Below are 15504 nucleotides of genomic sequence, written 5' to 3'. Positions count from 1 at the left end.
TTCAGCTGCTCTGGTAGAGCCTCAGATGGTCGAACTGACCAGTTTGGGGTAAGGGATCACATCCTACCCCCTGAGGTGGGTCATGGTTGTGTGTTAGCTCTGCAGCTGTGCATTGTTGTTCTGCCCTGTCTCCAAACCCAGTTAACTCCTTATGCAGCTAATTGCTTAAGTCACAATAAATTCAGGAGAATTCCCTGGGTGATGTGAGTGCCAGTAGTTGTCCAAGGTGCTGTCCTAACTGGATGTTCCCTGTCTGTCAGTCTGCCAAGCACCTGGCAAATGAAACTGATCCTGAAGCTGATAATATCTCAGAGAAGGAAGAGAACAGGTTCATGGAAAAGGTTGTGTTTGCAGTTTGTTGCTATCTGATGTCATGATGAGTCAGCTCAGCCTCCGGCTTTGGAATAAATTCTCCTAAGGATAGAATTGTGCAATGATACTTGGCTGCCTTCTCTAGGAATTTTTCCCTGGAGCTTTTATGCCAGTGGGGAAGGTGAATAATATATGGATTACGGGGGTGACTGCCATAACTACAACCTGTTAAGTGAAAATATTCATGATTTAGTGGTGAGCACAGTGGCGCTGCTGGGTGAGCCATTGGACTAGATGATCTTAGAGGACTTTTCCATCCTCAGCGATTGTATGATTCCTTTCATTATCCTGTGTGCTGTTGGAATTGTAGTGCACCCACCTGAAGGTGACTCCTCAGGTTTTGCTGTTTCCTGAGGAGCCTTTGCTGCCTTGCAGCAGGAGCGGCGAGCGGAGCCGGCGGAGCCCAAGAAGGCGAGGGCCACGTTGTACATCGCCACGGTGAAGGACACCCTGAGCCAGCAGAACTACGAGCTCTTCTCCAAAGCTCTGCAGCAGTACAAGAAGACAGATGACTTCCATGCCATGCTGTCCCAAATGAGCTCCCTCTTCGTAGAGGATGAGAAAAAGCACGTCTTGCTGCGAGGTACATCAGAGTGTTTGTATATCCCGGGTGTATTTGTAGAAGTGACTTTCGTCTTCTGCAGTACCCAAGCCTGTTTAGAAATGTTTTAGACTTGAAGTGCAGCTCAGTTAGGATGATTCACCACTTTATATCCCCAGATAACACAGAAGAATCTCGTACATCTAAATATCATGTGTTAGCATCTTGACTTGAAGAAAATCATATTCCTTGGAAGTTGGTGTTATTTTAAACGTTGTCTAAAAGTACAGTGACTTTTTCCTGGTAATTTAGGAGATCAAAAGCATGGTTGTGTGAGTTGGAGAGATGCCTTCATAAGGATTCAGTGCTAAAGCAGTAAATAAAAAGAATATATAGAGAAATTTTCTGTTTAAATAATTGTGAATATAAAACAAAGGATCTGGGCAACCGTGGCTAGTTACTGCATTAGCTGTTTTTTATTGTCTTTTAACAACTGTACTGACAGGAACTGAATTACCACCAAGATTTCTTCTGGTTTAACAGTATTTTCTGTGTAATTTTTCATTTCCCTCTCAGCTTGTGAACAAATGGACAGGTTTTTCTGTGACTTTTTCATCAACTGAAATTATAAATGCATAGTTACGCATGTTGTAAATTGTTTCAGGGAAATTCTAAGGTTAAAGAATCGGAAGCTCGGTCAGTTGATTTCCCAATTTGCTATGATTTACGTAAATAAGAAAATATTTGGTCATCAAATCAAGGTCTAAGTATAGTTTTGAAAACTGTCAGGTACCTGAAAGCTAAAGTCGATTTGATATTTAGGGTTCTGATTGGCCAGCGTTTTGTGGTAAGGAAGTAACGTGAGGTGTAAAGTGAACAGTTCATCAGTTATTTAAAATATCAGCCTGGCAGTTACTTGGAGCTCATGGTTTATGAGGCACCTCAAGGGCTGTCTCACTGACAGGTGAGTTACTTTATACTTACAGTGAAAAAATTAGTTTTTACCTACTGGTGATAATATTGCTCGATGTTTGCATGATAGCTGACCTTTGTGTAATTTGTAAGTGTGCTTATTGTATAAATATTAGATAAAAACATTTAGATTTTAATTAATTTAGTTGCACCTTTTTATCTAACCTTGAAGTTCCACTGTTGTAGATTTTGGCAGCATTTATTGCCACCGAATATAATACAATATATTGTTTATTAAATCAATTGTGGATTGATTTTTTTTTTTCTTTCTTTCTTTTTCCCCCTTTTTCCCCTCTCTCTGATGCAAGATTTTTACCAGTTTGTTCGACCCCAGCACAAAAAGCAGTTTGATGAAGCATGCTGCAATCTGACTGGAGTGGGCTGTGGCTACAAACCTGAGCACAGCCTCCCACGGGAGGAGAGGGAGATCCTGGCCAAGAGAATGGGTGAGGAGTTTGGTTCAGTTGTGTCATTTGAAGGACAAATGTTCACCCAGTCATAGAACAGGATGTGTCTGATATGAAGAAATGCAAGGAAGTACAATTTAATCAGTACTGAGCTAATTCTCTGTTCTCAATGATCCTCTTGCCTTCCCTTGAGCTGTGGAGATGCCTGAGCATTGGTTACTGCAGAGTTGATAATGATGTCATTTTCTTTCAAAAGGGGATTTTACTAATCTCCTTAAATCATTTGGTCTGGGGAATTAAACAACCTTGTGTTTGTGTTCTTTGCTGCCCACGAAGTGCCACCAGAATTGTGACTAGAGGGTGATTCTGTCCTCACAGAACTTGAGAAATCTGTGAAATCCTGGAGCAGTAAAGTTCTGAAGAAGTGGGGTGTTAGCTTATCATCAGAGAGATAAATCTGTGTGGAATTCCAGACTGGTTTGTGTTGAAAGGGGCCTTAAAACTCCTCCAGTTCCAACCCCTGCCCTGGGCAGGGACACCTTCCACTGTCCCAGGCTGCTCCAAGCCCCATCCAACCTGGCCTTGAACACTTCCAGGGATGGGGCAGCCACAGCTTCTCTGGGTTGCTCAGATGTTTTCAGCACAGGATGGCACACCTTGAAATGCATCATTCCATGTTCATTCTTCCCTAAATTCACTGTTAATGGATGGGTTTCATTTAACAGAAGAAAAACAAAGTCAGCAGAAAAGTACATTCTCCAAGGGCTCGTGTGCTCAGCTGAACCCTGGGCTCCACCTGAACCAAGGAGGATCCCACTTGGCAACAGGACTGAATTCTGCAGGTACCCTCCATATTTAATAAAAACCCAGTCTATTCTGGTTTATTTCATCACTGACTGGAAGTTCTCCTGGGGCAAACCAATGTTCTTTATACTCACCTAGCACAGTGGCCCACTCTCTGTGGGTGGGAGGGATGGTAATTCAGAGTTTTCAGCAAGGATTGTGCAAACAAAACATGAAAGTCCATAAATTAAATCAAGGTGGATATGAAAGAAAGCAGCTGAAGCCAGACGTTTGTACTGGAGACTGAGCTGGGAAAAGTGGGGGTTGGGCACAGGTCTGCTGGGCTTCCTGTTTGTTCAGGGTCCATGAAAGAGAGCCAGTTAAGGAGTGTGAGTTAAGATTACATCAGTATGAATTCAGGTATGAAGAAACTGTTTCATTTTGTTCCTGATATCATGTGTACACTCTTTGTGAACAGCCTGTTCTTTCTGCAGAAACAGAGAGTAGTAAACGTAATCTTTGTGTGCATCCCTCTAATCTCACTCTGTCCAGTATTTATCTTCAAACTCATGGACTCGTTTATTATTTAATTATGGGTTTTCCAGAGAACAGCCGGGAATTTTTTGTGTTTCTCACAAGGAAATGAGTAGGATCATTAGACAGTTTTGTCCTCTTTCTTTAGAGGACAAAGAATAGTCAAATGCTAATCCGTTTTTTAAAAAAACAAGCCAGTTTCCTGGAAAGCTTTAAATGCTTTTCATGTGTGAAGCCATATTGTTTCTTTTGATTTGTTTTCCTATTTTCTTTTGTATTTTGAGAAAATTTGAATAAAGCAGAATCTTTAGTAATTTTCTTGTCTCAAAACCATTAGAATGGTTTCTCAGAAATTTGTTTCCAAAGTAATTGAGAAGATAAGAGGAGAAAATGGATGTGTTATTTCTGTGCCTTACTCTTTAAGAAGAGAATGCTTCTGTGGAAATATAAGAAAGCTCTGGGATGCAACAAATACTGATTATAAAATTCACACCCAAGTTTTTTCCCTTCCAGCAAATTGAATGGAGCCTGTGTTTTGAAGGACTATTAAAGACCCAGATATCAAGAGATATGGCAGGTTAATTTAAATCAGTTCCTCATCATATCCTACATTCATATTTGCATTCCTGTGATATGCAAACCAGAACTTGTTTCTCTAAAACATAGCAGAAATCAGAGAATTCTATTGTAAACAAAGTTAGCACTATGTTCTGAGCTGCTCCTACCTTTTGCAGACGTCCTACATTGCTCTTGTATTCTCCTGAGTGTTGTTTCAGGTTAGATAGTATTTTTGGACGTTTTTTTCCTGTTGGGAAACACACACCCCACCCCTTGTCTGTTCTTATTGTTAAGGGGTGAGAAATTTGTACTTTAAAATTGCCCATTTCAGGCCAGCAGAATTGGCTAACTCATCTGTTTAAGATGCTTTTGCTCCTTCAGTGGAGCACAAAACCTGATTTGCTGCTGACCTCTATGCCCCTTTTCCTCATTCCCAAGTGACCTTCTGACACATTTTTCTATTTTAAATGATCAAGGAGCTCCAGGAGATGCTAAAAGTGATCCCCAGAATAATTTTGTTCCGTTGCCATTTCCAGGAGCAGGTCTGGCCATGCCACAGGGAGGTGTATGGCTGGGCAGGTGGGTTTGGCTTCACCACTTCGAAGTATTTCAGGAATTCCCTTCAAATGAAGTGAGGAGTGGATATGATGGAGTGACCTGTTTGTTCCTCAGTCCCTGCTCATGTGTTGTTTATCTCTCAGGGCAGAATGCCAGTGCAGCTCCAAGGAAAGAGGCTGAAAAGGCTCCAGGCTCCAGGAGAGAGCATCACCAGGCCCTCAGGACTGCTTATCTCAGTGATGTGCAGAGGGCTTTGGACAAAAGCAGCTACAGCCAGTTCTACGAGGCTCTGCTGGCTTACAAGAGGACAGATAATTATGATGCAATGGTGTCGGTGATAGCAGCCCTCACCACAGAGAGGCCACAGGACTTTCATCTCCTACAAAGTAAGGGTTTGTTTTAAAATAACTCTCATTTATTTGAAAGGGAAATGTGGGTGCTGTGATCTCATGTGAGGTCTCACCTTTTGGTTTAGCTAACTGTATCAGTGGAGCAGCAGGAACAATGTATTCGATGAATGCTATTCAGAGAGCAAAAAATGTCAAGGTTATAAAATATTATCTCTGTTCAGATAGAAATTGTCCATTAAAAACACAAGACCTCAGTAATTCCAGTCCTAACCTGAACTAGTCAGATGCTTCCATGACTATTTTTTTCCCTCAATTACTACAATTGCTCTTTAGAAAGGATAGTGCTGACTATTGAACTGACACAATTTTATTCCCATGACCAATGATTGCTATATTGATGCCAAGTTCTTAGGTCACTTTCAGGTTTCAGCAGTCAGGCTTTTGATTTACTATTCTTCTATGGAGCTGGAGCTGAAAAGATTTCTGGAACTGGGTCATAATTTATTTTTTCAGAAGGGATTTGTTTTGTTTTGTTTTGTTTTATTTTCCTTTTATGGCTTTAGTGATGAAAGGGTTTAGGGAGCCACAGGTTTTTAAAATTTGAAATTGGACTTAATTTTTTAAAAGAAGAAGAGGCATTATATGCTGATCCTGACTGCCTCAATGGATGTCTCGTGTGATGTGATAACTCAGTTCCACCTTCTCCCATGTCTCTGGGGTGACTCTTCTGCTGAAAATGATGCATTCTGTGTGTGCTGGGAAATGCTGATGGAATTTTGTTTGTTATCTTTAGCAGATAACAACAGATATTCCTAGTCTGCAATTTGTGAGAGAATACCCCTTTTGTGGTGTGTTAACTAGTTAGATTAGTCTTAGCAAAGTGGAGAGTGGGAGGAAGATGAGCTGTGTGATGCCGTGAGTCATAACCTCCCCCTGAGCGCTCTTTCACAGTCACTTCTGTACTGAGCAAATGTTTTGACCTCAGAGGACTTTGAGGCAGAATTGTCTGTGCTTGGCAGTAAGTCATAATTGGGGTTTTTCTTGAATTTCTGTATGTGTGTTGTGAATCCTTGTCGACCAAACAGTAACAAGAAATTTCCTTCCTGAGTCTCTGGGTATTGTGTGCATACCTGATGTTCTCTGATCACTCGTCAGGTGAAGTGCTGGGACAAGTGTTCACTCTGAGCTGTAGAGAGTGGAAGAATTTCAAGATGGAGATTATTGTCAATACTAAATACTCATCTGCCTTCTGGCAAGGAAAACCCCGTAATTATAAAAATCACAAAAGCATCGAGTGTTTCACCAAGCTGAAGATAGTCAGATTCCTCAGAGTGATATTGCTCATCTTCCAAAGAATTTCTCCCCTCCAAAGCAAGGAATCTTCCATGGTCAGGCATTGATTTTCCTATGCATTTGACACTATTTTCTTTTGGCCAGGGTTTTACATGTTTGTGCGTCCTCACCACAAAGAGCAGTTCAGAGAGCTGTGTAAGGATTTGACTGGAATGGTCTGTAGTGATGGAGAGAAGCAACTGCAACAGTTGGAGCAAAGTGAAGGGAAACCCCAGAGCAAGGAGAGCTCCACAAGAGGAATCAGCCACGTACAAGGTACAGAATTAACACTTGTCAGAAGTTTAGAATCTTATTTATTATTATGATGGGTAGGGCTCAGCAGCCTTAGAGGCATAGAATCACAGACTGGCTTGAGTTGGAAGGGACCTTAAAGCTTATCCAGTTGCACCCCTGCTAGGGCAGGGACACCTTCCACTATCCCAGGCTGCTCCAAGCCCTGTCCAACCTGGCTTTGAACACTTCCAGGGATGAGGCAGCCACAGCTTCTCTGGGCACCCTTTGCCAGGACCTTACCACCCTCACAGGGAAGAATTTGTCCCTAATCTCCAATCTAAACCTGCTCTCCTTTTAGTTTAAGGCCTTGTCCTATCACTCCCCACCTCTGTGAAACGTCCCTCTCTTGGGCTAGGGCCTCCCTGCCCTGAGGCCTGTCAAGGAGAATCAAAGCCATTGGTTATCTCTACACAGGGTTAAAAAAACCACACTCAAACAGGAGTAAGATAAAAGGTAACACGAGATGGGGAAGTGCAAGGAAATAAGAAAGAAATTAGTTATAGTTTTGCTGTGAAGTGTGTTAAGGGTGAAGACAGAATTTTTACATCTAAGTGGGATGGGAGCAGGAGTGGATCAAAGCCCATTCAGTAGGAAGAATTTCCATAGAACTATTAAAATATAAAGGGTCTCTTTTAGTAATATGGAATGTGTTAGTACCTATCAAAAACATCTGTTGCCAAACAGTATGGCATAAAAACTAGTTCTTCAAATTAGTTTTTCTTCTTCTACAATGACAACTGGGTGAATTTATTGCTGACTGTGTTTTGCAGAGTGTTAGTGTTTGTTCTGCATGATACAGGTTTATACACTGGTTTTCTCTTTTTCTCCCCAGACGCAGCCCCTTCTAAGAGTGGGGCACCAGAAAAAATTCAAAGTAAGATTTCCTCCTTCTGCTTTAGCCAGAAAAGTGAACTTGGGTTGCCAAAGACTGAAGTGTCCAAAGAAACCAATAACGTGAGAGCACCCACAGACTCTGGAGTTGTGCCCATCTGTCCCCTAGAGATGGAACCAGAGTGTGGTAGGTACAGGGGAGGCTTGGGATGCAATTTTCTAAAACTTGGGAATAAAGATCAATTACAGAAATGAGACTGATGGTGTATGAAACCACTGGTTCCTGCCTGTATTTGCTTAGGTGCAGTGTGATTGGTGTGGTTTGCTGAGTAGAATCTGTACTTTCTGTACCTTGCATGTGCTCTTAAAGTGCTTTATTGTCTTTGTCACAATGCTGTAGTAGTTTCCTGAGAACTTTAGGGATTTTTTTTCTTGACAACTTCCTTGTAAAGGAAGGATGTAACCCGAGTTCCTACTGGGATCTGAAGCACCAAGAGACTGTGAGGTCACTTGAAAGAAATAACGTGGCAGGGCACTGCTGAGGTAGTTCATTATACTCATGATCATTGTTTTCTGGACTGCACTGGAAGTGTGGATACATGAGAATTTTGCAGGTGATTACAGGAATTTAGTCATTTCCTCCCTCTCTTTCTCTCTTCCCCTCTCCTCACCCTCCCTTCTGTTCTAGGAAGATTCTACTGCTCTAACTGCAAATCCGAGGATGATGTGCCTTTTAAATGCCCATTATGTGACTTCACTTGCTGCAAAACGTGCTGGAAGCAGTTCTTAAAGGTTCTCCTGTTTATTGGTTTGGTTTTTCCCAAAACTGCTGGGGAATTATGTGCTTTTCAGGAGAATGACGTGAACAGCCTGGAATCGGAATTCTTCTGTTTCCAGAAAGAACACCCAAATGCCAATGGAAGATTTACCACTTGATCCATTGTTTCCCGTGGTTTGCAATATGGTTGGAGGCAGATCTCTGCCCTAAGCTGGGGTTTTTGGGTTTTACACCTTTACATCTTTCCTAGCTGCCTCCACATGTTTTCTGGTCTAAAACTACAAAGGCAACAAGCTGTGGAGTCAATTTGAAAAACTGTGTTGCTTTATTTTTTAAAATATTTTAATCTTTATTTTAATTTTTTTTCTTTCTTAGTTTCATGATTTTTCCTATCAAAATCCTAGTGTAAAGCTCTGTCATGAGAACAAGACAAACAAGGAACAGGTTGCCCAGGGAAGTGGTTGAGTCACCTTTGGAAGGATTTATGATGTGTAGATGTGGCACTTAAAGACATGATTGAGAGGTGGACTTGGCAGTGCTGGGTCAACCATTGGACTCTGTGACATTCAGGGTCTTTCCCAGCTGAACGATTCTGTAAATCTGTGATTGTGAATTCTTGCCCAAAGATTTCCTGTGTCATCCTGTTTGTTGATTTTCCCAGCTGAGTAAATTGGTGGTTGAAATTCTTTAGGTAAGAGGATGCAGCTGGTCCCAGGGTGTCTGGGTTGGGAAAACCAACATTTGATTCATCAGCCAGGTCTTAAAAGACTTTCTAAACCAGAATAATCCAAGAGTTGAGGGTTTTCTAAACATTCGTACGTGATGAGCGGACTGCTGATAAATGGAGCTCGGGAATATCCAAAAACAGTGCAGAAGGAAAAGAAACTTCTTCAGCTTGTCAGTCTATAAGCAAGTAGAAAATAATCAGTTATTCCAAGTTCCAGAGAAGGGTCTTTGTCTCAGGAAGAAAACACTGAATTGTCAGCTAAGCATAGAAAAAATTGGACTGACATCCAAATAAAATATAACAGCCAAGACAGAGTTGGTCCAAGAATATAGAATATGCGTAGGATCAGGGTGGTTTGAGTTGGAAGGGACAGTCAAGCTCATCTCATTCCAAGCCCCTGCTAAGGGCAGGGACACCTTCCACTATCCCAGGGTGCTCCAAGCCCGTGAACATTTCCAGGGATCCAGGGGCAGCCACAGCTTCTCTGGGCACCCTGTGCCAGGGCCTCACCCACCCTCACAGGGAAGAATTTCTTCCCAATATGCCATCTAACCCTGCTCTCCTTTAAGGCTGTTCCCTCTCATCCTGTCACTCCAGGCCCTTGTCCAAAGCCTCTCTCCATCTCTCTGAGTCCCTTTAGGCACTGGAACGGGCTCTAAGGTCTCCCCAGAGTCTTGTCTTGTCCAGGCTGAACACCCCCAGCTCTTTTAGCCTGGCTCCAGAACAGAGCTGCTCCAGCCCTATGATTAACCCAACAGCCTCCTGTGGATTCATTCCATCATGTCCAACTCATCTGTGACAGATGTGTCAGACTGTGTCTCAGACACATCTCCTAGAGGGAATTCAGAATAGCTGTTCAACTAAATTTCCTTCTCGGTTTGTTCTGTCATTTCTTTAAAAATGTTAAAATCCCAAAGTATTGGGTTATAAAGAACATGCGTAAGAAAGTCAAAGAAAGGCATCTCATGTTTGGTGCAGATGAGACAGTCAAATTTACTATGAAATATGTAATTTTTCCTTTTGTGCTCAAGTGTAAAGGGGATAAATATTTGACAGGCAGCATCTTCCACTGCAGAAAGGGCTCCAACGAAGTCATACAAGAATTTTACAAGCATGTGTTCATAATCTTTGTCATTTGAGACTTGAGTTCATTAAGGGCTGAATGAGGTCCCTGGGGAGTTTTTTTGGTTAGGCAAGCATTTCAGCATCCCACAGCATGGTTATGTTATCTCAGCTAATAAATATTGACCTTATAAAGGGGGGAAAATTTACTCCTTTTACCAGTAAGATGGAACTTGTTTCATCAGTTTAACAATCCACAAAGTTATAACTGTTGTATATTGAGCAATTGCACTGTCCTGTTCTGGTTTTTATCTTGAAATTGGTCATTTTATGGTCTGGATTTCTTCTTAAACCACAAGTCCATGTGTGTTTTCATAGCTCATAGATAATGAACTTGGTCAGCCTAATTCTTGTTTAATCACTCCTTTATCTGATGGTACATTTCTCATACCAGAGATTAAAATAGTCTGCCCTGCCAGATTAGATTGTGTTTCAGATTCAGGTACTTGAGAGTGTCCAGAGGAGGGGAAGGGCTGGATGCCCTTCCTGGGAGGGGTGGCTGAGGGCTCTGGGCCTGTCTGCTTCAGAGAAAGGAGGCTGAGGGGTGAGCTAGTGGATCTCTGCTGGGAACACAGGGAGGTGCTGAGCTCTTCTGCTGGGATTCAAAGTCAGAATTCATGGGAGCTGTCCAAAGCTTTTATCAGTGAGGTTCACTCTGGATATTAGGAGACATTTCTATACCAAGAGGGTGATTAAACACTGGAAGAGGCTTCCTAGAGAGGTCGTAATGCTCTTTAATATTACAATGCCATAACTTCTGTTCAGCCCTGAAGAGGTCAGGCATGTGGACTGTAGGATCACTGTAGCTCCCTTCCAACTGGAAGTGTTCTTTCTCTTCTATTTCGATATCCCATGCAAAACCATGTTTGAGGAAATGAGTCATGGGTCATTTGCTAGTAATGATTTCCATATTTGCTACTTACCTGAACAATCTTACTTATGACAAATAATCACTGTGTTGTGATTAATGTTCTTGGTGTGCAGGTGTGTTAAGCAGCTTATGATGTGATTCAGGTGTTGTTTGGTTAATGAAAAGTCAAATACAGAGTCATAGAATCATTAATGTTGGAAGAGACCTTAAAGACCATCAAGACCAGCCATTAACCCAGCCCCACCACTGTGTTCTCCTTACAACCACCTCCTGAGGTGCCATAGCCACATGGTTTTTGAACACTCCCAGCGTTGGTGAATCTACCACTTCCCTGGGCAGCTTGTTCCAGTGCTTTACTACCCTTTCCATGGAGAAATTCTTCCTATTGTCCAAACCTCCCCTATCCCCATGTAGTTTAGGATATGACTTGGGCTGATGCAGAGATGCTTCTCCAGTGATGAGGCAGAGCTGTGTTGGTCATGCAGCTGAGAGGGAAGCACAGGATTGCAAGCAGGAAGATTATCCTGTGTTTCTCTGAAAGCAATCCCAGAGGAGCCGTGTCCTAACACATCCATCCCCATTCCCACTCATGCCCAGGGAGGTTGGATAGTCAGCCCTATCCATGTGTTTGGAATAGGGGGATAGGGACACCTTTACCAGCAGGAAATGAGCAACCACGTCTGAGCTCTGAACTCTCATCAGATGGGATTGGGCTTTGTCACCTCTGATGGGGCTGCATTTAAAACTACTGTTTTTCTTTCCTAATAACTTACTCACTGTTTTTTCAGCTCAAAAGCCCTTTGGTGCATTATTGTCCCAGCAAGGATGTGACTCAGAGCATCGTTCACAGCGCAGGATTTGCAAATTGTGATCTTGTCTGATTTAGCAAAAGAGTGAGTGGTGGGGAGAGGTGGTGAATAGTTTTGGAAGCTTTTAGAAGCTTTTGGAGAAGCAGAGTAGGTGGAATTCCCTATAGCCAGAGGGGGATTAGAAGGATTAGCACTGGAGCTGGTGATTCAGTGTGTTAGGGAAAGCCACGCAGAGACTGGACTGTGTTGCTTTGGGGTGTGGTTTTCTCTCTTGAAGTTCTGTTGCTGCTTCCCAGTGTTTAAATGCATCATTTATTCATGCAGATCTTCCAGGAAGACTGAGTCTCATTCGGACTATCTGTAATATGGGCAAATAATCGATGATTTCACAATTAAATGTTGCAGTTAAAATTGCCTTTAGCAAAGCCCTGTTTGCTGGGAGATAAAGTAACTTTTCCTCTCCTCTTCCATTTTTGATATTTCAGTTCATGTCTCCAGAAACAATATCCTACTTCCTGAGCCTACTTTGCAGTCTGCACCTTTTCTTGCAATGGCTCCTCACTGCCAGAAGTTAGATGGGATATTGGGAAGGAATTCTTCCCTTTGAGGATGCTGAGCCCTGGCACAGGGTGCCCAGAGAAGCTGTGGCTGCCCCTGGATCCTTGGAAGTGTCCAAGGCCAGGTTGGATGGGGCTTGGAGCAACGGGGCTTAGTGAAATGTGTCCCTGCTCATTGCAGGGAATTGGAACAAGATGAGCTTTAATGTCCCTTCCAACCTAAACCAATCTGTGATTCTAATGATGAACTTCCACACTGCAGGGAATGCTGTGCAGTGCCACTGATGTAGCTGACCATCTTTTTAGGCCTCCTGAGCTGGCAGTCTTTTCCCAAAGATTAAAACAACAACAACAACAACAACAAAAAACCAAACAAAAAAACCCCACCAAAACTATTTACTATCTCCCTTTTGAAATAAACAGACCAGTTCAGTTTTACCAGCAATTTGCAAGCTATGAGAAGAACAGTTGGGATTTATCTACAAGTCAAATGACTTCAAAAATGATGATTAGTGAAGAAGCAAACTGAAACTTTAATGGAGAAATGATGCCTCACATGCTTTTGTGTCTCGTGCTGCTAATGAGAAAGGTGTGGGATGCTATGAAGAAATAAATCTACTTGGTTCCCCTACAAAACTGTTGGTAATGACTGTGTGTCATCCGTGTCAGGCTATGCCCAGGAGATATTTCCTTGTCATCTGTGCAAGAGGAAGCAGGGATTCAGGGAACTCGTCAGCCACTTCACAGGATTTTACTCACAAGTACAGCTGTACTTCACAAGAGCTCTTGCTCTTTCCTTGTTCCTGTATTTCAGTCTTCCAGATGGGACAAGTGCTGTAAAGTCTGGTGCCACTTTGCATGGTGCCACAAAGCCTCCTCTCCTTTTTATTATTGCCAAAGAAATAATTGACTGCATGGTAACAGTGAGGTTGCAAACAGCAGAAAGGATCTCAGGGACTGACGGCTGCTGTGGCTTGTAGTTCATACTGGACAAAATGTGGTAGAGATATTTCACATCAGAGAGTCACAGACTGGTTTGGGTTGGAAGAGACATTAAAGTTTATCTTGTCCCACCCCCTGCCATGGGCAGGGACACCTTCCATTGGACTTGGTTGCTCCAAGCTCCATCCAATCTGGCCTTGAACATTTCCAGGGCTGGGACAGCCACAGCTTCTCTGGGAAACCTCTGCCAGAGCCTCTCAGCACTCTCTGAATAAAGAATTTATTCCTAAAATTTCATCTAATGCTTCCTTATTTCAGTTTAAACCATTGCCCTTTATCCTGTCACTATTTGCCTACATGAAAGCTCCCTCCATTTATGGCACTTCCTCCACAATAAATGCATTCTCTGTGTTTTGTTCGTTGATTTCTACAGGTGGTGAAGAAGTGCCCCAAGTGCCACAGTGATGTGAAGAGGAAGAAATTAAACCAAGTTTTCTTCTGGTCCTGATCCCACCCGCAGGAAGGGCAGGAAGCCCTTTGTGCCAGCAGAAGGCAGTGGCTGTGCTCTGGCTCTTGCTGGGCAGGAGCAGGATGGAGGTTCCCTTAAAGCCCTGTGATCCTTGTCTCTGGATTATGAGCTGAGCACCAGCATGGATTGTTTTCCTACAACGGTGATCCAGTCTGAAAGGTCTGACTGCAGGAGACAAAGCAGAACATTGTCCTCTGTTAGAACTAAGAAAGCTGATTTTTTACTTATTTTATCCTCTAAATTCTCCTGTGGCCACTCTTAGGCTGAAATTTTCTATCCTGGAGGCAGGTGTCATTTATTGGCCCTTCAGATAATACCAGGTTGTGGAAAAAGACCAGGAATGCTCCCACAGTGGAACTGAGCTGGCTGAGGAGGCCAGACTCCCCATCCCTACCCCACTGCTCTTCCTGGAACAGGTGATTCCCATTCACTGTTTGGGGTTTGGCAGCAGCCACTGCCTCCAATAGCAGAAGATACTGAAAGGATCCTTTTTTAAAGACAAATTCCACTGGTGGATGGTGAGCAGAAACTCCCTCTCATCTGCTGTGCACCCCAAAGCCTGATTCCATCATCCACCATGGTGGGATTTTTTGGAACATGCTTCTAAGGAGGCTTTATTCTTCACTCAGTGCTGGTATTTCCATGTGCCTGTGTTGCCTGATTTGGTTTCCAAGAAAAAGAAGGAACTAAATGATTAAAACTTTTAAATTAATCAAGTTAGATGGGTTAAAAAAAAATTCCTTAATATGTCCACTCTCTGTGAGTAGTGGGTATGAGTCATTAACCTAAATTGCATCAATTTTAAATCTTTTGCAGCTGCTGTAAATTAGACTGTACAATAGAACCATTTTGTCTAAATTTGGTTTGGTTAGGTTAAAAACAAGGAATTAAAAAAATAAAGTATAAAAACATTGGATATTGAGTCCTAATGGCCCTGATAGGAGCAAGTGGAAAGGCTGTACCCTGTAGGTGATTTTCATATCAATGGAATTTGGAAAATTTTATGTTAATAAAATGTTATTCTTAATAAAATTGAAAAGTGAGCTGCATTTTAACAAAGTTTCCTATTTCCCCTGGCTGTAGAATTCAAACCCAGTGTTGCTTCAAATCTCAGAGTTGCTGGCAGTGATGAATGGGAACTTTTGTACTTCATTAACTCTTAAAATAACAAAGGCTTGGGCAGGAATGCAGGTAGTTCTGGGCTATTATATATTCTGTCATGTTCAAGTTTGTGGATGAATAGTACCTTTTAGCCATGTATCCATTCAGTGCAGCAAAACAAGAATAAACAATACAGATAAAATCTTGGATGTTTCAAATGTCAGTGGGGGAAATGACAGGAACATGTTATGTAAATACAGATGTATTGTAAAAATGAACAGAAAAACATTTGGAGTGAAGCTGGGAGCAGTGAGCAATGAAATGTCATTCAGTGATGGGTAGTTCAGTGCCAGGTCTGCTGGGAATGTTTCCCAGGAAAGCTGCAGCTGAATGCTTGTGCCACTGGAGGGACACCACGGCACAGCCACGAGCGTCCTCAGGGGCGGTGACACCACGGCTCTGCTCGGGTTTGCTGATGGAAATCACCTGCCGTGGGCTGCCACAATGCTGCCAGATCCAGCAAGGCACAAGGAAAT

At 42.5% G+C, this 15504-nt stretch overlaps 1 protein-coding gene across 8 annotated transcripts in view; it reads left to right on the top strand.

Moving 5' to 3' along the window:
* RTEL1 (regulator of telomere elongation helicase 1) overlaps window positions 1-14910 on the top strand; it is a 46812-nt gene extending 31902 nt beyond the window's left edge. For 3 of the 8 annotated variants that reach the window (XM_088174844.1, XM_088174845.1, XM_088174841.1), the window contains exons 29-37: window positions 748-955; window positions 2194-2331; window positions 3018-3134; window positions 4869-5111; window positions 6513-6683; window positions 7534-7719; window positions 8221-8324; window positions 11819-11923; window positions 13772-14910. In XM_088174844.1, the coding sequence (XP_088030970.1) occupies window positions 748-955; window positions 2194-2331; window positions 3018-3134; window positions 4869-5111; window positions 6513-6683; window positions 7534-7719; window positions 8221-8324; window positions 11819-11911 (1260 nt within the window). In that variant the 3' untranslated portion in view covers window positions 11912-11923; window positions 13772-14910. Of the gene's footprint in view, window positions 1-747; window positions 956-2193; window positions 2332-3017; window positions 3135-4868; window positions 5112-6512; window positions 6684-7533; window positions 7720-8220; window positions 8325-11818; window positions 11924-13771 lie in introns of those variants that run through there. The other 5 variants (XM_088174842.1, XM_088174846.1, XM_088174843.1 and 2 more) reach the window with 5 other exon arrangements.
* The last annotated feature ends 594 nt before the right edge of the window (window positions 14911-15504 follow it).

The sequence above is a fragment of the Sturnus vulgaris genome, chromosome 17, assembly GCF_052056855.1.
Source record: "Sturnus vulgaris isolate bStuVul1 chromosome 17, bStuVul1.hap1, whole genome shotgun sequence".
NCBI classification, from domain to species: Eukaryota; Metazoa; Chordata; class Aves; order Passeriformes; family Sturnidae; genus Sturnus; species Sturnus vulgaris.
This window is presented reverse-complemented; position numbering and strand designations above follow the sequence as displayed.